This window comes from Colias philodice, chromosome 6, assembly GCF_061535455.1.
Source record: "Colias philodice isolate Cphi_HAF_F1 chromosome 6, ilColPhil1 Martin Lab GWU primary, whole genome shotgun sequence".
NCBI lineage: Eukaryota > Metazoa > Arthropoda > Insecta > Lepidoptera > Pieridae > Colias > Colias philodice.
The window spans coordinates 1,836,668-1,860,092 of NC_143091.1; the positions used below are offsets into that span (position 1 = coordinate 1,836,668).

Below are 23,425 nucleotides of genomic sequence, written 5' to 3' on the forward strand. Positions count from 1 at the left end.
GGTGCTACGTAAACTAAACGGACTAGTTATATTATTTTAATTGAAATCATTTAGATTGTAAATAATATGTTGTTTGTGAATTTGTGATCATCTTGTTTCGTTCTAATTTCGAGGATGTTTTTCATCTCAAAATTACTCTCTACTAGTCTGATTGATGCAATTGCATATATTTATGTCTAACAGGTAGGTAGGTAATAGGAAACAAATTTTAAACAAAACTCAATACTGGTTATATTATGAGCAACGGTACTCAAAACAATCTACAACTTCCACAGCATATTTATAGGCTGCAAACTGTTTTTAATAATCCCTCAAAAAACATTTTCTCTTCATTCTTGTTCAAACGACTTCCTCCATTACCGTTCCTGCTTTACACGTTCTTATTTATCTCTTTAATGTCCTTGATAACCAGTCAGAAAGAACCCTTAAACACCTGCCCCCAACAGTATTATAAGTGTGGAAAAAAGACAGCGATATATAGGTCGTGTAGCGCCATCCTTTTCTCACGCTGGAAACAATACTGCTATAAGGCATCATAAACATTAATGTCAGGGGATATAGGTCTAGTTAGGTTGGTTGTAAATCACAGTTTACACCTGAGATGCGGCAGGTTAATGAGAATTACTATGGATTAAGAACTATATTCTATTGAGAAGGTAATTTGGTTAATTGGTGTAGGCGATAATACTAACATCTTTTACATAATTTGATTTTATAAGACGTTTATCACGGGTATTTTTTATGTTAGATATAGATTACTTGTAAAAAAAATTTCTCATATTTTGGAATACATATTATCTTTAATTTAAATATTGTCTGATAGTTTTCGTGCTTGTTCCAAAGATATTTATTTAACGCGTTTCCATACGCGTTAACATATTCCTAAATCTTCATTATTTTATTTAATAACTTTTTCCAATACATAAATCCTAGTTCTATAAATATCGAAAATGTTAACAAAACCGCTGACCGCAAATTGCGTGCCGATAAGCGAAGTGACGAACTCAATAGTTCATAAATTATCGCCTGTACAAATAGCCTGTTTGTTTTACCTGAATACTAAATGTTAATTCAGTAAATAGTACCAACATAATGAATAGTAGGTAGGTACCATCATAATGAATAGTACCAACATAACTTCAACATAATGAACGATCGATGGAATTATAAGGTCAGGGTCAATCATAACAAATAATAATAGTTTAAAAAAACTAAAAAACACGCTTTTTATAGAAACCGAACTAAAAAATGGAATAATTTTATCAAATTAGTGTATTGTCATCGGTCCTCAATAAATCTACAAAGTTTGAACGAAATCTGGCCGTTTAAAGTGGGTCAAAATCAAAGAAGTCGGTTACAAACAAACAAACATACAGGTGAAGCTAATATAAAGCGTGTAAAAACAGAATAAAAGAGTTGACGATGGTTATTTATATCTACCTATGAGTTGTACCTAATGAAAAAGTAGAAAAAATACATAGGTAAACCTGATCTGTGTGGAAAAAAGAAAAAAAAGAGCATGTGTGCCTAGCATACGTGTCAGAAGTGAAACTTCTTTGGCAAGATTCAAAGATACCAAAATCGTCGAGTTACTCCATGACGTGACGGTAATGCCATGACCTTTAAATTTTACTCCCCCTATAGAAAAATCACTTAAAAAAAATTGGTTGTCTGTAAAGTCGGTTTACTGACGATAGTTGAACGTGACAACGTCCGATTGTGCTTCTCTGTCGCTCGTTCCGCGCTCTCGCTTGCACTTCAACCCTTACATGGAACGCCTCAGAGCGAGGTAACGCCGCATGAGTCATGTTTTTTCGTGCGTGCAGCCGGCGCTATCGAATTATAAGACGTTGTCACGTCAAAAAGAAATCGCAGCTAGGTACCTTTCTTTCAACATACATTTTAAAACTTTTATATATTCGAAAAACGTAAAAGTAGGTCTCTATTACACTCATCTCATCTATGTAAAATGTAGATCATATTATCTATATGGCAATTGTTTTAATCGTACTAACATTGGTCCCAACTCCCAACTAAAGACATATTTTACTATACATTTATCGGAACAGCTATTTGAAGAGAATGGAGCATCATTAGTTAAAATGGACGGAGGGATATCAAGTGGATATACCATAATGGATTCCTCTATCGACCGGCCTATACATGCAATTCTACAAATGTTTATTTGGACATGTTTTTATATACATAATTACATATGTAAAACAGTATTATTGCGAGAATAAAAAATATCCATTGAGATAAATTATAAAAAATATGTGTCGTCTTTTAATAATTATTTTGAACGAGAAACTAAACTGCTCAATGGTCAGAATTAGATAAAAATTTAAATGTCACAAACCAGATAGCATGAGCTTTGAAATAAAAAAAAGGAATCATCACAATCGATTCACTCATTCGAAATTTCTGAGGTAACAAACAGTAGAATTAAGAGCCTCCTCTTTTTAAACCAGTTGAAAAAGTGAGTATATCACGCATTCATTGCATCGCAAAAAATGGCTTATAAATCCCTACAAGCATCTAATATGAAATGGATATTATAGGCGTGTACGTGAATGCACAAAACTAATTCATTTTAACATAAAATAATACTTATTAATATGCACCTACATACATTCTACAGTGACACAATTTGTATAATTTGTCATATCTAGTGGATTCGCTAATACTTTTAATACAGGATATAAGATAACAAACTCACACTTGAGTAATACTGTCTTTTGTAAATATAAAAGACTAGATTTCCGCCCGCGGCTTCGCCCGCGTTTGCAAAGGAAAACCCGCATAGTTCCCGTTCCCGTGGGATTTCCGGGATAAAAACTATCCTATGTGTTAATCCAAGTTACCCTCTATATGTGTGCTAAATTTCATTGTAATCGGTTCAGTAGTTTTTACGTGAAAGAGTAACAAACATCCATACATCCATACATCCATACATCCTTACAAACTTTCGCCTTTATAATATATAATAATAATATTAGATATTAGATTGTATTATCAATTTTAATAAGGATGTTCCTAAATTAAACAATTCCGTTCTATCTTCCTCAAATGTTGCTAACATTAAAAAAGTAAAACGTTCAATTAACAAGACGGTATCAATAAATGCTATCTTATTTCTTCATTAATAGATACCAATATTAAATAAAAACATGATAGAATAAAATATCCTCTGAAATAAAATGATCCACTATATTAAAGAGATATTGCAAGGAACATACGTCATACAGTCTTATGAAGCCACACTGGGTTGCGAGAAAATAGGCTTAGATGTCATATTAAATGCAATAGCACTTGTAAGATGTAACATTTCTATGAAATATTAAATATTTTATAGATAGTAGGTATACTTTTATCATAAATGCATATTTACCATTTATGATAAGAAGTCATACTTTGAATTGACCACAAGATTCAGAATAAAAGATAGATAAACAATATATTCAAAGAAAATTCAAGTAAAATAGAATAGAAGAAATTAGATGGTTCTGTGTTCTTCGCTAAACATAAATTTTGACCAACTGAAACAAAAAAATACTTTGGCGAGTAAATTTCTCAATAATCTTGAAAACCTCGCTTTTTAAGCTATTTGGCAAAAATGTATTTTAAAAGTCCGTTTTAAAGGGCAATTAATTTTGTTCCTATAATATTTAAAATCACTTTAAAATTTTGTTCAGTCAAAAGTTCGTAAGTGGCTTAAACGATGCATGGTTAATGGAGAAACGGCATAAATAATTTGGTCGAGTTAAGTCTTTACCGCACTCATGCAGGTAATACTTAATAAAAATGTAAAGGAATTTGGTGTTTTTATAAATAAATATTTTTAGTTAAAAATATAAAGAAAAATATTATAATCATCATCATTAGTTTATTTTGTTGCCAGTACGGGACACTGGATTCCTATAAAGTTTTAGGTCATATTCCAGAAAGGTGACAAGTTTCGAACCCCGGTCTTTTTTACTGATGTTGTAGACCAACAGTTGTAATTCAAATACAATTGAAATTCACACTGAATAGATCCCAGTCATTTATAGACAAGTTTGATAGCAAATACCGTATCGTAATTCGCGTATTAACCGGTTGTAAATTTGTACTTATCTTCAGATAAGTTTTCGGAACAACAATTTTATGACTTTTCGTCAAAGTACATAACCATTTTATGGCACACCTTCATGACAGTTCAAATACTGATTCTGTGAACAATTTGTCTATACTAATATTATAAAGAGGAAAAGTTTGTAAGTATGTATGTATGTATGTATGTATGTATGGTTTTCACGCAAAAACTACTGGACCGATTTCAAAAATTCTTTCACCATTAGAAAGCTGCATCTTTACTGAGCAACATAGGCTATATTGCATTTTCAAAAAAATTAGGGATCCTTACCAAAAATGCAATAATGTAACCCAAGGTGTAAAAAAATCCTCAATAAAACTTCTGTCATCGCGTGCGCTGCGGAATCTATTGAAGATAGAACAAAAAAATGTTCTACGGTATTATAGAATGGATCAATATCTACAAGAAAGTCCGCGATACCATATGTCCATCTTCAGTAGTTATGTTACTACAACAACTTTTTTACGTTTTCAAAGTAAATAGAAGTGCCGACAGTAATCAAACCATGTTATCCATTCACATATATTAATCCTTATCCCATTAAATGATGTTTTATTATAGACTGTTTCAATACCAGCAAAATACTTTTTAAATGAAAAGAATTGGATATTCCATTCAAAAGATATAACGAATTTTTAAAAGTGTCAATCTACAGAAAATAGTAGGTATACTGTTCGAGCAGGCCGTAGTGCGGGGGTCACGGAGGAATTCTACCAATATGCGTCTTGACGGAACACAGTGGGGTTTTGGTCGGTAGGAATCCGACATAACCCACGGCCCCTCCCCCGGAGGCCGTGGGTATCTATGAAAGATTTCCCCACTAAAACAAAAAAAAAAAGGCCGTAGTGCGGGACGGGCTAAAGGTGATTTTCATGTGATTAAAAATTAAACCTATAGTCCGACCTATAGTAGACTTTTCACTGTAACGATATCGCTATCTATGCGGGTGAAACCGCAGGGCATTGCTAGTATGTAATAAAATCGAGCCTATAAACAGAGGGGTTGATGAGATTAAATGATGAAAACATTTATACTGAAAAATAATACAAAGTAACTTTAGCTAAATAAGACAATATATGACAAATAAATATATGGAAGTAATAAAAAAAAATACTGTGAGTTAGTTTTTATAACTTCTATGCGTGTGGTCAACTAAACAGTCTCCGTACTATGATGTAAAACATTACGTCTTGAAGCAGTAATATTTCCAGTGTTTAATAATGACAGTTCTAATCTTAATCTTAATACTATTATAAAGGCGAAAGTTTGTATGGATGTATGGATGTATGGATGTATGGATGTATGGATGTATGGATGTTTGTTACTCTTTCACGTAAAAACTACTGAACCGATTACAACGAAATTTAGCACACATATAGAGGGTAACTTGGATTAACACATAGGATAGGTTTTATCCCGGAAATCCCACGGGAACAGGAACTATGCGGGTTTTCCTTTGAAAACGCGGGCGAAGCCGCGGGCGGAAATCTAGTACATCATAAGCCACCTGTATCTGAAAATGATAATGAAACCGTTTAAGTAGGTATAACAAAGTCTTCAGTTTCCTAATATATGCCCAATATTCAAAACTTTTAAGATCTACGTATGATAATACATAAGCTAAACTCTCGGATACAAGTTTGTTTGTTCATCGCCTTCGGATAGCTATTAAAAGTTTCGTTATTAAAAACAGGAACACGAAACTAATACCATACTAATTATGTTGTCCTGGTAGTTCATTCATTGTACTCATGCAACTAATTTAAAAATCATTTTATAACTCATCATTAGTCAATCCTATACTAATATTATAAAGAGGAAAAGTTTGTAATTATGTACCTATGTACGTATGGTTTTCACGCATAAACTACTTACGATTTTGATGAAATTTGGCACAGATAATCATTAGACCCTGAGAAAGAACATAGGCTACCTTTTATTGCGAAATATGCACGGGCAAAGCCGGGGCGGACCGCTAGTATATAATATACAAGTATATGAGTACGAACGTTTAAAAAAATCTAATCTTGATGGACGTCCTAGCCTAGCTAGGATAATAAGAATATAATATACTAGGTTTCCGCCCGCGGCTTCGCCCGCGCAGTCAAAGAAAAACCTGCATAGCTCCTGTTCCCGTGGGATTTCCGGCATTGCGTCATTTTCCCGGGATAAAAAGTAGCCTATGTCCTTTCTCGGGTATCAAAATATCTCCATACCAAATTTCATGAAAATTGGTTCAGTAGTTTAGGCGTGATTGAATAACAGACAGACAGACAGAGTTACTTTCGCATTTATAATATTAGTATGGATATATGTCATATGTATGTAGAGGTATATGCATGAATGTATGTATTTATATATGTATTCATTTTCTTGGGAAGTTTCGTTGTACTGAAGTAGAAGTTATCAACAATACAATATTTTATCAATGCATTATTTCGTAATAATTGATAACATAAAAATGCTAATAACTTATGAAAAAAGATAATGTAGTAGTAATATCTAGCGCAAGCGCAATAATAATGTACATTTTAAATTTGATATACATACTATAGGTTAAGGTTAAGGTAAGTAGGTTTAAACCTTTAGTATGTACTACAATTCATTTCTTACGTTACCAGATCTACGCTTATCATCTCATGATCGCCGTTCTAATCTTCTTCTTCTTATATATAAAAATGAATCGCAAAATGTGTTGGTAAGCGCATAACTCGAGAACGGCTGAACCGATTTCGATAATTCTTTTTTTATTATATTCCTTGAAGTACGAGGATGGTTCATATGTAGAGAAAACGTTAATATTATGTACCACGGGCGAAGCCGGGGCGTACCGCTAGTATAAAATAAATTTTCATTAAATTTGTTCTAAAAATAACATTAACAATTTCTTAATATTTGTAATGAATATTTGCATATCAATAACTATAATAACTCATCCGTCAAAATAAATTACTAATCTTATCATTTAGTGAAACCGCAAGTTTATCATGGGATTAATACCGGAAAATGGAGATCAACTCATTCTCCGCTAAATTAGCGGTCTACGTACGTATGCCACGCGACCAACTATGTACGTAAGTTTTTTGTTGAGACCGTTTCATTTATTTTTTACAAATATAATATTGTGATTTTAATGCCAGTGCCATGCAAGTGCCATGCCAGTGCCATGCAAGTGCCATGCAAACGCCATGCAAACGCCATGCAAATGCAATGCAAATGCCATGCAAATGTTTGTTTTTTCTAATCATAAATGATATGGTTGTATGTTTTGTTGATTATTTTAAATAGAAACTATATAGTAATGATGATTTATAAATAAATAAACATACTTTTTAAGTTATTTATGTACTTTTTCTTGTTTTAAAAATGGTATTGTAGACCACGCGACCACACACGTCACTTTTAGGTACGCGACTACTGTAGGGTTAAAAGATCACGGATATAGGAAATTAACTGTGTTTGTATATTTTGTTGATATTGTTTCACGGAAACTGGGAAAAGTAATGATGAAATACAATTAGCATGTTCAAGAACTAAGTATGAGGTCATATATCATCTGTCAAACCGCACTTAACAAACGCTAATGAGCCATTACAAGCGACCCTCATAAGTGAGACCTTACAGGTGAAATGTCTTGTTTTCTATAGAGATAAAGCCATAAATTATCCTTATGGTTGTTCAAGGAACCGCTTAGTTAAGTTTGGAAACGCATATGTGTTTCAATGTCTATAGTCTATACTTTTATACTTATTTTAAAAGTTTGTTTGCTTTTGAACAAAGCGATTTCTGAAGCTCGTAATTGATATATACTTACCTATTAAGCTAAAAAGGGTTTTTTTAACGAGCTTATCACAGGAACTACTTACTTATTCGGATTTCGGATGACTACTGTATTATCAGAAATGTCAAAAAAGGCAAACCCACATAAACACGTGAAAAATTTGTATCTTTTGCGCAAATGGTTGTTGCATAGACTGCTAGCCAAAATTCGAAGGAAGAACTAATGTTTCTTTGATAATAGGTCACTCTCAGTCCAATCACATCCATTAGTGATCCTATAATACAGAAATAATTACTTATTATACTATAATTAGCAAATTCTCCGAGTGTGTTTTGTTATGAGTAAGTTTGCAAACAAAACACTCACATGAGTTAGTTCAGTATTGCATACCTACTGCTTCGTTGCTTTGAATACTTGTTTAATAGTTTTTATTTTTGTTTCATACAAAACTTAACATTTACTACGTGCTAATTTGAGACGTTAGATATTATTATCTTTAGAACCTCTTCAGATTTAAAATTTAAGGATATCTGGGCCATCATACACACCCAAACATAAAACATTATTAGTAAGACAAACAACACAAATGTAAGTATATATTTACTCTCCTTTTTAGGGATGAATTGAAAGAATTCTAAGTTGTCGTATGTATAAACACCCAAGAACCATTGAATCTATAGGTACTAATATTATAAAGCATAAGGGTTTCTTTCTTTGTTTGAACGCGCTAATCTCAGGAACTACTGGTCCGATTTGAAACATTCTTTCGTTGTTAATAGCCTATTTATCGAGGAAGGCTATAGGCTATAATATATCATCACGCTAAGATCAACAGGAGCGGAGCAATGCGGGTGAAACCGCGGAGCACAGCTAGTATTATTATATAAATATACGTAAAAATAACTTATCATTACGATAAGCCTGATAAGAGGTACTCTTAAGATTTTAAAGGTGAGGCCAAAATCTTATATTAATAAAATTTTATCGACAAGTTCAAGGATTTGATAGTAGATATTATTATGTAATTCCTTGAGTTAAACATATAAAAAAATTGAGAACTTTCATACCTTCATGATGATTTAAGCAGATTATTTCGTTTCACTTCAGAAATAGGAACACCACATCGTGCTGCTGGATGTTAATAATTTACAATTTTGATAGATTCATTTGTACCTAATTTACTACTTATTTTAACTTAAGACCCTTACCGACCTACCTCAATAATCGAATTTATTACTTTCCTAATTTATCTTAAACAAAGCCATGATCTATGAAGAGTGTCTTAAAATATTATGTAATAATTCAAGCACAAAAACCTTTTATTATGCAGTTATCATGATATTCGGTTCTATATTCAACAGATCCAATACAGTTGCGTATCTTTGTTGCTAAAAATGTAAGTTTCTCGGAAAAACACAAAATAAAAATTATTTTTAACATTTCGTTGATTAAAATATTATATTTTAAACCCGGGATTTAGATAGCGTTCCACAATATATATAACGGACTGCACATGCAGGCAATTTTATTACCCGACAATGTGGATTAAAATAATCAATTTAATATTTGTTTTTTATACAGTGAATTTAGTTGTGGGAAGCGACGTGTGTCGCACTGTGAGTAGATTATTTATTTGTTTTATTGGCTTTATGGGGGGCGTGCGTGGGGGGCTTTAGCTATGAGCCTTGGGAGACTATTAATTTTTAATTAAGTAGTTGCGTGTTTTATTTATTCTCGGGTACCTAATTTAAATGTAATTAAGTAATGTTTTACCTTTAAATTACCAATTTTTTTGCTCTTAGTTAACAATGGATAAATAGCGTTGTTTTTGGAGAGCAATGTATGGATAAGTTATTGTACCGGCTTTTATTCTATCAAATTTCTCATCGTTAATTTTTAAGTAACTTGGAATAAGCCTCTAATGTGGCACGTGATGTTTCTGACAGTTGTAACTATCGTTATTTTTATCTTCAGTTTATCGAACAATATTTGAAGGTAAATTATATGAACATATCAAACAGAGTTTGTACTAAATATAATGCGAATTTTATAAACCAACGTTCTAAAACTACGTAGCTAGAAGCTTTTCACGTTTAGGTACTAAAGTGTTACATGTTTATAAAAAACCCTTACAGCATGACAAGATACGCAGCGCCGGGTACCCAGCCGAGCGCTATGACGTCACGACCTCCGACGGATACATCCTGGAGGTGAACAGGATCCCCCGGGGACAGAACCAGCATGATGCGAGACCGCGGCCCGTGGTCTTCATGATGCATGGATTGACTGGATGCTCCAATTCCTATGTGGAGTTAGGGCCTAGATATGCTATGGGTAAGGCGATATTACTGGTAAAATAAGATAATCTAATATTCCTAGCATGGTTAGCTTGTCATTTACAAGTAGGTAGATCGTATTTTTCTAATAAGTGTGAGTATGTTTTCAGAATTACGAATTATATTCAAAGTTTTCAACTCAACAGTAACGGTTAACTCAACTTTGATTCCATAACTGCATGTTTAATGACTTTTCTAAATTATTTAGATATATATTTGTTTCGATTTGGTATACATATGCTATATTTAAGTAGGTACCTAGTTTTATATCCAAGTTTAAATACTCATCTGTGCAAATCCATTTCCACAAATTCATTTCACCTAATTGTTTTCCGCAGATTTAGATTACAATCAGCAACTTTATACTTTTCATCAGCAGAAACGTTGTTTAATACATTTAAAAAGTTAAAAACTTAGACCATAAACAACGTTGAATTATTAACAGGATTCAACTTAGCGGACGCTGGTTTCGACGTGTGGCTAGGAAACGCCCGAGGAGTGGGCAATTCCCGCCGCCATGTTTCCTTGAACCCAGATCATAGAAGACAAAAGTTTGACTTCTTCGACTTCTCTTGGGAGGATATTGCGCTCTATGACTTGCCCGCTATGATCGACTTTGCGTTGCAGCACACTGGCCAGAACCGACTCCATTATATCGGCCACTCGCAAGGAGGGACCGTGTTCTTAGTTCTAAATTCAATGAGAACTGAATATAATGCGAAGTTTGCATCGGCGCATCTGTTGGCCGGTGTTGGGTATCAGAGACATTTCCCAAATCCGACGTTGAAACGCGCAGCTTCGTTTACCAGCAGCATTCATGTAAGTATTAATTTCAATTGTTCGACTACACTGTAATAGGATGAGCCAAGTTTGTGGTAGACGATTATAGATGTTGATGCGATTTTGAGATCTATTGCAATAGCTTATAGGTCCATTATCCCACTGTGCTCTATTTTATTGAATAATCAGTTACTTTCAAGTAAATTCTACCTAGCTAATCTACGTAAATTACCAAGTGTCGGTATATGGAGCTAGTTTATCGTATCACGCTGATTATTATATTTGGAAAAACCGTTTGCTGTATTATGAATTGAAATGAAGAATTAGAATTATGCCTCTTATTATTGTCTGTGGCTCTAGATAAATACTTACCTTTTATTCATGAATTTATATCCGTTCGTTTCATTATTAATCCCATAATATGATGTATTTACGTTATTACTTATAAACACCTACACATACAAGTCACATATTTATCCAAATTTAACTATTTCTATGTTATATGAACCACCAGTTAACTATTTCCTGAATAATTTTGTGTTCAGGCTATCAGCACAATTTTATACAATCAAAATTTCCCTGTCCTAAAAAAGCATAGTTTATAAGATATGAACCTACTAGAGGTCCGCCCCGGCTTCGCCCGTGGTACATACCTATTATTTCGCAATAAAAGGTAGCCTATGTCCTTTCTCGGGTATCAAAATATCTCCATACCAAATTTCATGCAAATTGGGTCAGTAGTTTAGGCGTGATTGAGTAACAGACAGACAGACAGAGTTACTTTCGCATTTATAATATTAGTATGGATTGAACAATTTTCTCTAAATTTTATTATATTCATATTTTCAGGCGCTCGCCAAAACCCGAGGTGTGGTGGAGATCTATGGACCAGACTGGACCGTCACATCCGAGGGTATCGTCAGCAGCAGCACTTGCGCTAACACCACATGTTCTCGAGACGCTGACTTGGATCAGATTATTGTAATTATCTTTATTTATATACATTTCTATACTAATATTATAAAGCTGAAGAGTTTATTTGTTAATTTGGTTACATTAACGCACTAATCTCAGGAACGGGTCTGATAAGAAAAATTATTTCAGTGTTAGATAGCCTATTTATCGAAGAAAACCTATAGACTACAGGCCGTAATATATTATAATATGACGCTAGAAGCAATGCGTGTAAAACCGCGGGGAGAAGCTGGTTAAAACAAATTAGATTCTTAATAGTTAATGACGTTAGTAACGTTCGTAAGTTGTTGATGTAAATTACATAAGAAAAATTTAACTTAGAATAATTTCCTATTATATTTTTCTACCAACTACATGTTACAGCATTCATTAATGAAGTCGGTGTAGGGCAGCTAGACCGGAATTGGTTAAATTATTAAAAATACACGTCTCCTCTATGCACCGTTTATTCGTAAACATATTCTTTCACTGCTTTTATCTTATGAAGTGCTTATATGTAGTCATAATAATTTTTACTAGGTATATAAAATGAGAGTGATGAGGAATTATTTTGTATAAAAATGTGAAATATTCAGTGCTATTAAAATTATAATATCTATATAAATTTATAAATATAAATTTATAAAGAATAGAAAAAATTCGATCACGAGGCGGGACTCGAACCCGCATCCTTCGCGCCATTCCGGGGCGGATGCCTCACCAACTCAGCCACTCGTGACCCGCCCGAGTGATCGAATTTATTCTATTCTTTCAGTTTTATGTGTCTGAAGGGACACACCGCGCGCCATCTATTGAGATGATTAACAACCATTTCAACCAATATAATATATATATATATATACAATATAATATATATATATAATTATAATATCTATATAAAAAAAATCTTTACTTTTAGTAGGTACATTTCGTTAAGCTACATTTTATGTCATAGGTACAACATATTACTTTTTACTACATTTATACTAACATGCGTATCTTCTTCATTCTCATTTGCGAACCCGACCTTACTTTTTTCCCAAACCCCATCAATATTGGCCATTACCCTAAACTTTTCCCACTATGTATAGACAGATGCCCAAATTGGCCGAATGCCGTCCAAACCCGATTTCTAAGGCCCCAATTAACCAGTAATTGTATACCTACCCTTATCACAAAGAATGACTTGTTTTTGACGGCTCCGCTAGTTTGGGCGACAATCAAAATGTATGGCTGGGAAATTTGCATTTATGGGCAATCCCACTTAATGTTTTAAGTGAAAGATCGGATTTATAACGAAATATCAGATTTCAGTATTGTTTCCAAACAATATTGATCCTAATAGTATTGTTTTTATAAGTTCGTTATCATAATTATTACTATAGTGCATACCTACTCAATATATTTTGCTAATATTACACCCAACGTTTCTTTCAGATTTATCAATTTTATAATCTTTACAATTTCCCTATATGTTACAATATCGCGATGCTTGAAATACTTCTACAAAACAATAACAAACATCTCTATTCACAGGAAGAAATCATAGACGGCGCAGAGCTAATGGCCGGTTCTGCAGTCAAGCAGTTCGCGCACTACGGCCAAAACATAAACGACAGAGCCTTCAGACGTTGGTACTACTCCCCAACCATGAACATATTGAAGTACGGATCTGCAACACCACCTAGCTACAACCTAAACCGTATTAACGTTGACGTCATCATGCATTATACTCTAGGAGATGACTTGCTGGATGAAAGAGATGTTCTATCTATGGTCAATGACTTGCCTAGAGGACAAGCCCGCCGGGTAGCTAAGGCTGACTTCGGTCATGTGGACTTTGTGGCTTCCTCCCTTGTTAAGTCATTGGTGACCGATTTCATTATTGACGATTTGAGACGACGATAATAAACGATTATATAAAATTGTATTTGTTATTTATGTCTGAATGAACGTTATAGTTATCTTTAGAATGTATTTTTGAGAAATAAGCCCAATAAGGAAACCATCAAAAATGATATGCCTGATAATGTGTAAAACAATAAAAATTAGGCAATTTATTATTTAATGGCTGAACATAATACAATAACACTGACTTGAAAATAAAAACTTTCCTGGTGGCTATATTATCTAAATTTATATAGATTACTTCTTATTACTACGAATTAAGGAAATTAGTTGGAGAATAAAATAAATCGCAAACAATAAAATACAAATTGTATATCATAAATCTAATATTCGATAATAGATTCTAAACAACAAATTGGAAAAATAGATAGTAGGTATATGGCTTGATAATATGCGTAGATACCAACTGTTTTCTTCGTTCGTTTCTCATAAATTATGAAGACTTGAAACTCAATTCTATTAAAATCAACCTGGCTCTTTTACGCCAAGAGGATGTACGGTAATTCTCTAGAAAATTCTTATTTGACGTTCATTTCTAATGCCCATTGTAGCTTAGGTGTTTTATATTTTAGGGATGTTATCTTTTTTACCTAAAGAACGTTTTTATTGATGATTCTATAATCTGAAGTAACACTTGAAATAATATTGAATACCAATAAAAAGTTATCTTTAACTAGCGGCCCGCCCCGGCTTCGCCCGTGGTACATATGAAAAATAGATGTTGGCCGATTCTCAGACTTACCCGATATGCACAGAAAATTTCATGAGAATCGGTCCACCCGTTTCGGAGGAGTATGCAGACTAACATTGTGACACGAGAATTTTATATATAAGAGATTAAAACATGATAACCAACCATTGACATCCTTTCCATATTGGTACTATTTTAAACTGATCTATTTTTATGAATAATTTCAAAATCTACCTGCTTCATTACTTCGTTATACATACAAAGACTTATCAAAATCGATTCACCAATTAATTTAAATGAACACTCTAAAAATACATTAAGGGTTGATACGAAAGGAAACCCGTGTCGTTTAAAAAAATTATGATATTTTTTTAGCCTTTGTTTACAAAATAATTATAAATACGCAGTTAAACGCGCAGTTAATGACCATAAATACACAAACACGAAAACGTAATAAAAAATAAGCTTTTTACACTACCATAGCGATAAGATAAACTAAATACGACTCATTATTATTAAATATTTTTCTCTAAATGTAGATACTTCCTACAATACATCTTCAAATATAAAATGGAATCTAAATGTATAGATAGATACCTACCTAAGTGAAAAAAAAACTATATCAAATCAATAACTCCCATTTAATTTACATGGAATTTGCGTTTTTTAAGCTTTACAATTTTTTCTAGAATAATATCAATAGAAATTGAACAGATTGGTTATAAATAATTTATCACCAAGGGTTTCCATAGTTAGATCTCACGCTCCCCACACACTCCCACAGCCATAGAAGACAGGACTTGAGTTTTCATATAATCTGATAACATATTTATTATCACTGAATGCGTTATATATTGTGTGGTGTTTATAAACAAATAGGTGCATTAAGTACAACGTATCTCTTCAGAGATATAACATCTTTGAAATGAAACTTCTTTAGGGGCGTTCAGAGTAAAATTTCAAGGTAGCGTCATGGCAATACCGTCACGTCATCAAGTAAGGCATCGCCAAAGAAGTTTCACTTCTGACACGTGTGCTCGGCACACACGCTCTTCTTTCTTTAGTGATATTAAGATATTAATTTTTCTATATTTAAACTGAAATAAACAACAAGATAAAGTGCCAACGCATTATTTTATACAGCCTTATCCGTAAATGAAAAATGAGGGATACAGAGACCTTTGAGATCTAACCCTTATTTTTTGTAACACTATCTCAATAATATATTATTATTAAATTTTATTGAACACTTTCACTTAACAGGAAGCCTTTTATTTTTTATCAAAACCATCTTGGATAAGCCATCCATAAAACTTTATATTTCAAAGAATATAATCTAAACTTGGTGCAGACAATCCGATGATAAAACAATGCATGAATCATGTTTGAAATTATTATTTGAACTGAAATTAGTAGTACAAAAGATTATAAACAAATATGAGCAATTTTGTTCAGAGTCAGAACATATTTACATCTATACTAATATGATAAAGACGAAAGGTTTGTATGTATGTATGTATGGTTTTCAGTTTTCACGCATAAACTACTGGACCGATTTTGATGAAATTTGGCGCAGATAATCTTTAGACCCTGAGAAAGAACATAGGCTACCTTTTATTGCGAAATATGTACGACGGGCGAAGCCGGGGCGGACCGCTAGTATTAACTAAAGTGCAATTAACAGGAAAATATTTCGAGACAGTAATAAAACGTCCACAGGACATAGACGGCTCATCACTCACTTGACCGTAAGAAAATCGATCAGTGAAGCAAATGTGAAATACACCAGAAAAACTTAGAGATACAGGATTTAATTGATAGGAAAAGTTAATTATTTTTCAAGTTATAAAAATAATCAGTATAATTTTCTTGAGACTTTGACTTCAATTTTCTAGCATTTTTTATTTTAATTTATGCCGTGAACTAAGAATGGATCAATTAGTAACTTATTACCTATAATATGCCTATTTTTATAAATTAAACTCGTAATATCTTCCATCTTTATAAACTATTAACCAAATCAGATTTAATTTAGAATAGGAGAAATCTACGAAAGCCCAATTAAGAAGATTACACCACAGATTATGTTAAGTCTAAGATTCTGAAATAATTAAATAATGTACAGACTTTAATTAATTACTACTTTACTAAATTAATAACTGACTTGATACTTTATAAAGAAAAATATTTTTTCGGATAAAACTTTAAACCAATTTTTATTTTTTAACAAAGGCCATCGTCTGTGATAATGAAAACAGTCAATAATTTTTACTGTTAAGAACCTACCTGTAAAAGTTGACTGTATAAATCTTGTATAAATATTCAAAATTCATTATAATACAGTCTCTACTGTCTAATAATAAGTAGAATTAAACTAAAATCCATACGACTTGTCACTTTACAATTATTTAATAATACCAAAACAACAAACTCATATGTAAGATTCACTTTACACAAACATCAAACATGTCATTTACACGAATTTTCTAAAACAAAAACATAGCTCGTATCAAGTGTGGTCAATGAATGAAAAAGCCGAAAGGTGACACGTTGGTTGGTACAGATAATAGCAAATAACCATACGATTTGAGGCATTATTGCCCCGGATTAAGATAACGCCTTATAAAACGGGAGGACGGTACTCTTAAGCATCATTCTAGACAATGCTGTTCAAAATAACTCTAGTGGTAGCGCTTTGCGCTACACTTCCCGTGCAGGGAATCGATGTGTGCAAAACTGTAAGTAGATTCTGTTATTTTCTAGTGAAAAATATCAAGGCAGTTAGTTTATAGGTAGGTAATTATGTCTATTTGTTCGAATCATGGAGTGCTTTTGCAGAGTTTTGGAAATCGATTTATCTTGTGTAGTTAATTTTGTGTGTTTAAGACACAATAGAAAAGTTCTTTTTAAAGAAATATAGTTGATTACGAAAGTCATCATATGCAGTTTATGTAAAATGTTTTAAATTAACTTAACTTCGTGAAGTTTTCTATCGAAATAACAGCCAATAATTTCCTAATATTATGTTGTATAAACTAACAAATATGCATCTTAAAGGTTAAAAACGTCAGATATTTCATAATAACTAGCGAGAAATCCAATCAATCCTCACAAAAAAAAAACGTTAGACGCAACTCAAAGTCTGCTTTAAATCGCAACATTGGTGCAATTTCAATCTCGGCATAAGAACTCCTTGACCCTGCCAATAACTTCAAGGCATAAAGTAGAAAGAAAGTGGAGCTCTCTGAATCGTATATTGCATTCGCTATTGTGTACTACGCTATAGTAAGATATCATTTTATACGATCCTTTTGTTGTATTTTTCATTCATGTTTGTAAGACATTTATAAGAAGCAAAGTGCTTTTGGATTGTGTTTTTCTGTAGCTCCTGGACGTTTTCCTTGTATTCCTTTTTAAAGAAAGGTAATACGTTGAAGGTTATTTACTATTTCTTCGTTTGGTTTCCGAAGAATTTCCTTTAAAAATTCATCATAAAAAAATCAAAATATAATTATTTTCTAGCACGATAAAATATTAAATGCTGGGTACCCAGCGGAAAGGTACGATGTCCGCACAGAGGACGGATATATTTTGGAAGTCAATAGGATACCCCGAGGAAGGAATCAGTTCGGATCAAGCAGACGACCAGTTGTCTTCATGATGCATGGCCTCAGCGGCTGCTCCAGCAATTATATTGAAATGGGACCTGATTATGCCATCGGTTAGTGAAATAAAAGTTTATATACTACTACTGCTTGCGCTGTTATCACAAGTTCGTTCACTTGTGCTTAAAATAATATTCATTAATTCGAATATTCTTTTGAAAATAAATTTTTGAAAATAGCTTATAAGTTGCCCAGGACTAATTGCTATATAATAAAAAAGTTTCATCAAAATCCGTCTCGTATTTTTCGTGAAACGCAGACAACAGACAGTCTTATACGTAGATACGTTTATATCGTAGATATCTATTGATTCTACTTTCGGGCTTTCGAAAACGTATGTTTGTACATTGCTAACGTCTAAAGAGGTCTACTAAATTCACGTTAATTTCAGGTTTTAACTTAGCCGATGCTGGTTATGACGTGTGGCTAGGAAACGCAAGAGGCGTCGGCAATTCCCGTCGTCACGTCAGTTTAAACCCTGACCACAATCGCCAGAAGTTAGAATTCTTCGACTTCAGCTGGGAAGAAATAGGTGTCTACGATCTTCCTGCTATGATCAACTTTGCTTTGGAGAAGTCTGGTCAGGATAAACTCCATTACATTGGCCACTCTCAAGGAGGAACTGTGTTCTTAGTACTTAACTCGATGAAACCAGAATTCAATGACAAGTTCATATCAGCTCATTTGCTGGCTGGAGTGGGATATCAAAACCACTTCCCTCATGGGGCTTTGAAAACTGCTGCTGCTTTCACCAACACTATTTACGTAAGTACTTTCGAAATTCAACTCCTTCTTAATAAAAACTTAAATAATAATCGTCGCTTTGTTCAAGGATAAGAATAATAATAAAGAGAAAAGATTTATATATGTTTCTATGTGCGAAGATAGTATGTTAAACAAAATTAGCTCCAACTTACATATTTTATATGTAATTTACTTTACAGGGCATCGCAAGGGCCGCGGGTATAGTCGAATTGAATGGACCTGAAAACGCAGCAGCGCTTAATGAAGTCAGCGCATACAATGTAGATTTGGAGGATGTTCTTGTAAGTAAATCGTTTAAAATTGGAATGATTATAACAATGTTACAATTTTTTTAATGCCATTACATCAATAAATCTTTTAATTTCCAGTTAATTGTTCAAATGACCACATGTTCCTCTTTGACTTTACAAAAAAATTAACGTATCATACCTACTAATATCAAATATGACATTTTTTTTATAATATTAGAGAAAGTTTTGAACAATGATCACTATAATGTAATGATTGACCGGTTTGACTGACTGGTTGGCTTGGTTGTTAGTGACCCTGCCTTCCAAGCCAGAGGTCGTGGGTTCGATTCCCACCCGGGGCAAATATTTGTGTGATGAACATAGATGTTTGCTCTGTGTCTGGGTGTTAATTATCTATATAAGTATTTATTTAAAATTATATATGAATGTTTATCAGCCATCTGGTTTCCATAACACAAGCGAAAGCTTACTATGGGATCAGATCGTGCCGAGTGTGAAAATTGTCCTGAAATATTTATTTATTGAATAATTTACAGGATCAAATCAACAACTCAACCGACATAGCCGCCGGTTCATCTCTGAAGCAATACGCCCACTACGGCCAGAACATCAACGACAAAGTATTCAGAAGATGGTACTATTCACCCGTAACAAATCTATTGAAGTACGGATCCCTCACTCCTCCCAAATACGACCTTAAGAAGATAACCGTAGATATCACAATGCATTACACCGTATCGGATGAACTTCTCGATGAGAGGGATGTTCTCGAGATGGTTAAAGATTTGCCGAAAGCCAACGCTCGTAAAGTAGCGAGAGAAGATTTCTCTCATGTAGATTTTGTAGTTGCCACCGACGCAAGACAACTAGTCACAGAATACATCATTGAAGATCTAAGAAGGCGTTAAGACACAATGTTAAGATCTAGAAATAAATGACCTGAGAAGTACAAACGATACAGATTTTTTTATTCATATTATATTGCCTGATAAATTTAATCCCTGTATATCTAAAGTAATTCCATCGATAGTAACATTAAAGTCGGTAGCCGCTTTATTGGTACAAATTGAACAATTAATAAATAACAAAGGCGCCGATAACATATTCAAGGATTATGATTCGAATAATATATTCACTTACTTTATGAATGAGAAGAATTTATATTGCTCCATAGGCATTTTGAATACATAGGAATTTCACACCAATGAATGCAAAATACCTATACAATGAAATTCCATCTCACCCTAATATTTTAAGAAATTATTGATGGAAACCATATCTGTAATCCTCTTGTATTCTCAAAAAATGTGCTTCTTTTTAATCCATTAGCAGCTGCATTTAAAAATAACTTAATCCATGGTCTGCTACTCTTCTTCATTACGATTTTCTATCACTTGCCTTAGTCAATCGATAAAGAAATAAAGAGGTACGTTCAAAAAATAAACATAGAATTTCAGAGCTAAAAGCATCACGTCCAATATACATCTAGAGCGGTTACGACCCCGAGGCACCAGTTTACGAGGTGTCACAATAAAACAAACTAAAACCAAATAAATACCGTGCATTTGTGCAATCTGACCGCGGATTTTTGTTTGATAGATTAACGTTTGGATTTCGCTATCAGCGTAATCCTGTATCTATTTATTCGTCACTCATTACTCACTATGTTATATAACTTATCAAAATTATTATCAGTTCAGTGTACATTGTGCCTAATAATTTTCTAAAGGACTTGTTCTTTTGAAGTTCTTCTTTAGGCGCGTGGAGAGTAAAATTTCAAGGTCACGTCTTGGCAATACCATCACGTCATGGAGTAAGACGACCATTTTATTTTTCACGAATGCTCGTTCAAAATCTCTCCAATGAATCATAAGATTAAAATATAACAGTCAAATCGGTAAAAATCGCAACCAATCCTTTCCAGTCAGCAAACATAGCCAGACACCCAGACTATCACCTTTTTACGTCACAACACAAATTAAAACTAAATCAATAGCAAACAGAGAGCATCAAAGCGTCAATAATTAATCATTTCCGCATCAATATTTGCGCACTGAACCCCGTACCGAGGGCGCGTCATTCCACGTTGTTGGCTTTTCATTAATCCCATTTGATAGACGTTCATTTAGCCCGTACGTCCTGTGACCCCCACAATCTGGTTTCCATTGATTTAGAATATAATTTAGATGTTTATTGAAGTGAAACTTTAGGCGCGTTGAGACTAAAATTTCAAGGTCGCGTCATGGCAATACCGTCACGTCATGGTGTTGACGATTTTGAAGAAGTTTCACTTCTGACACGTATGCTCGCTCGCTTTTAATAATGGAAATACGATAAGATGGCGGAACACAGGCTAAATGATCAAATATTAAAATCGATAAAAAAAAGTAGAAAAGCAAAAGTTCGCGTCTGCGAAATGCAAAATGCAGAGAATAAAAAGTAAACGATGTTCAAACAACTGTAACTACAAGGTTCAATCCAGTAGTTCCAGATTATGGAAATATGAAAATGGTATGCACTTTCTTTATTTTAAAAACCTAAACATTAACAACATTTATTATCAAAATAATCCACGGAATAAAAGGGGATAGTTGTCGGTTAATTCACATATTTTCTTAGTAAAAATTAAAGTTGAAGATAATAATCCTTGTGTTTTCTTAAATATACGATATAATTTCATAACTTTCTTAAAATCGACTACTGCGTGCCTATCCTCTGTTTCCAAACGAAATGTCGTGAGTTCAATATATTCTAAAGGCATGAAATTCTATAATTATACCACCCTCTAGCCTTATATTCACTCATTGAACAAATTTGCCTACACCACTAATTACTTCAGTAATTAAAAATCTAAAGACTAATAAAAAACCTCTGCTAGCCCACACTTGCACGTAATTCATTCAATTCTATTTGTGAAGAACAATACAACGAATTTTGCATTCACGATGCGGCGTTAAATCTTTTGAACTAAAGCAGTTTCTTTCAAATGGAAATTTCGTGCGATTATTTTAAATGTACGGGCTGTTTTATTTGTTGTCTGTGAAAATATTGATATTAAAGAATAAATTAAATTTTAACTTAAAAGTTATCATGATCAGTGGTACCTTATTACCTAAGACAATTAATTACTTCTACGTCAATGAAGAATGATTGGTCTCTTTCAATATAACATTAATTTTATAATCAGCTACATAACTATTTACAGTTTATGTGGGTACCTAATCAATTTCAGACGAAACTGCGGTTGGGTACTGCATTCAAAATAATTATTCAGTTTCTTTTACTTTATTTTATACCAGCGCTAAAAGTTCAATCCAATAAACTAAAATAATTATCATAAACTCTTGTACATCCCCCTCCCCCCTTTCTTAACTTTTCCCAAAAAAACTACACGTCAGAAATTTTTCTAATTTCAGTGACGCAATCTATAAATAATTCAGCGTCAAATTCGTATTTACAATAAAGTGGTAAATTCATTTATTCCAACAAATTGTCCGAGCTATTTCCTCTCACGGCTCTGCTAAACATACTAGGCACGTGCGTCCGTTTCGTACGACAATGGCCGTAGTCCGTACCGATCTGATTTTTACGAAATACCCTGGGACAATTGGGATATTGGGGACGTTTGATAAGCTTTTCGCCAAATCATCTTTCCATCATCCAGATTAGTTTTTATATGAAAGTATGGGCAAATTTCTATATAGGATCTCCTGTTGGTAAGAAAGCACCACCACTGAAAAGTCAAACAGAAATAATGCTTTACGAATAAATTAGCAGCCTTGAAAGTGTATGTTAACACATCTAAAGATTATAATATTATGGCCATTCAGAAAAGCTGGATGTGGTAGATTATTCCATAGGTATAAAGTCATAATCATTTTCAAAGTTCTATAACTCGACATTATCAAAGTTCTATAACTCGTGAAAAACGAAGAGATCACCGTTTTGGCTGTAGTATTGACCGATCTTTCCTCGTGATATACCTATGTGCAATTATTTGAATATTTTGACCCAACTATAAGTTTTGATTGTAGAATAAGTATAAAACAATAGGTACCATCCCCAAAAGGTTTTTACTTCTTATTTTAAATTTCTGATTTGGTTTGAAAATATGAATTTACGTAGTGAGACGTTTAATTCTATTACGTATTGTTAATAA

At 33.2% G+C, this 23,425-nt stretch overlaps 3 protein-coding genes across 3 annotated transcripts in view; 2 read left to right on the forward strand and 1 right to left on the reverse strand.

Moving 5' to 3' along the window:
* The window catches only part of Sdc (Syndecan), a 298,382-nt gene that overhangs the window by 140,753 nt on the left and 134,204 nt on the right, over nt 1-23,425 (reverse strand). The gene's annotated exons all lie outside the window — the stretch shown is intronic.
* On the forward strand, nt 7,142-13,894 carry LOC149487509 (lipase 3-like). Its single transcript, XM_089695778.1, has 5 exons — nt 7,142-7,180; nt 10,052-10,250; nt 10,698-11,071; nt 11,882-12,013; nt 13,523-13,894. Exons 1-5 carry the CDS (start codon nt 7,142-7,144, stop codon nt 13,892-13,894), a joined length of 1,116 nt encoding a protein of 371 aa, XP_089551904.1.
* LOC149487510 (lipase 3-like) lies at nt 17,249-20,224 on the forward strand. Its single transcript, XM_089695779.1, has 5 exons — nt 17,249-17,323; nt 18,108-18,306; nt 18,642-19,015; nt 19,195-19,296; nt 19,803-20,224. Exons 1-5 carry the CDS (start codon nt 17,249-17,251, stop codon nt 20,172-20,174), a joined length of 1,122 nt encoding a protein of 373 aa, XP_089551905.1. The 3' UTR covers nt 20,175-20,224.

Bases quoted from the DNA above. Each gene is read 5' to 3' on its own strand.
- LOC149487509 (XM_089695778.1), top strand. From the start codon at position 7,142: ATGGAGATCAACTCATTCTCCGCTAAATTAGCGGTCTAC. The intron at 10,251-10,697 runs GTAAGGCGATAT...AATTATTAACAG, and splicing joins AGGGCCTAGATATGCTATGG to GATTCAACTTAGCGGACGCT. The intron at 11,072-11,881 runs GTAAGTATTAAT...TCATATTTTCAG, and splicing joins CGTTTACCAGCAGCATTCAT to GCGCTCGCCAAAACCCGAGG.
- LOC149487510 (XM_089695779.1), top strand. From the start codon at position 17,249: ATGCTGTTCAAAATAACTCTAGTGGTAGCGCTTTGCGCTACACTTCCC. The intron at 17,324-18,107 runs GTAAGTAGATTC...ATTATTTTCTAG, and splicing joins GAATCGATGTGTGCAAAACT to CACGATAAAATATTAAATGC. The intron at 19,297-19,802 runs GTAAGTAAATCG...AATAATTTACAG, and splicing joins TAGATTTGGAGGATGTTCTT to GATCAAATCAACAACTCAAC.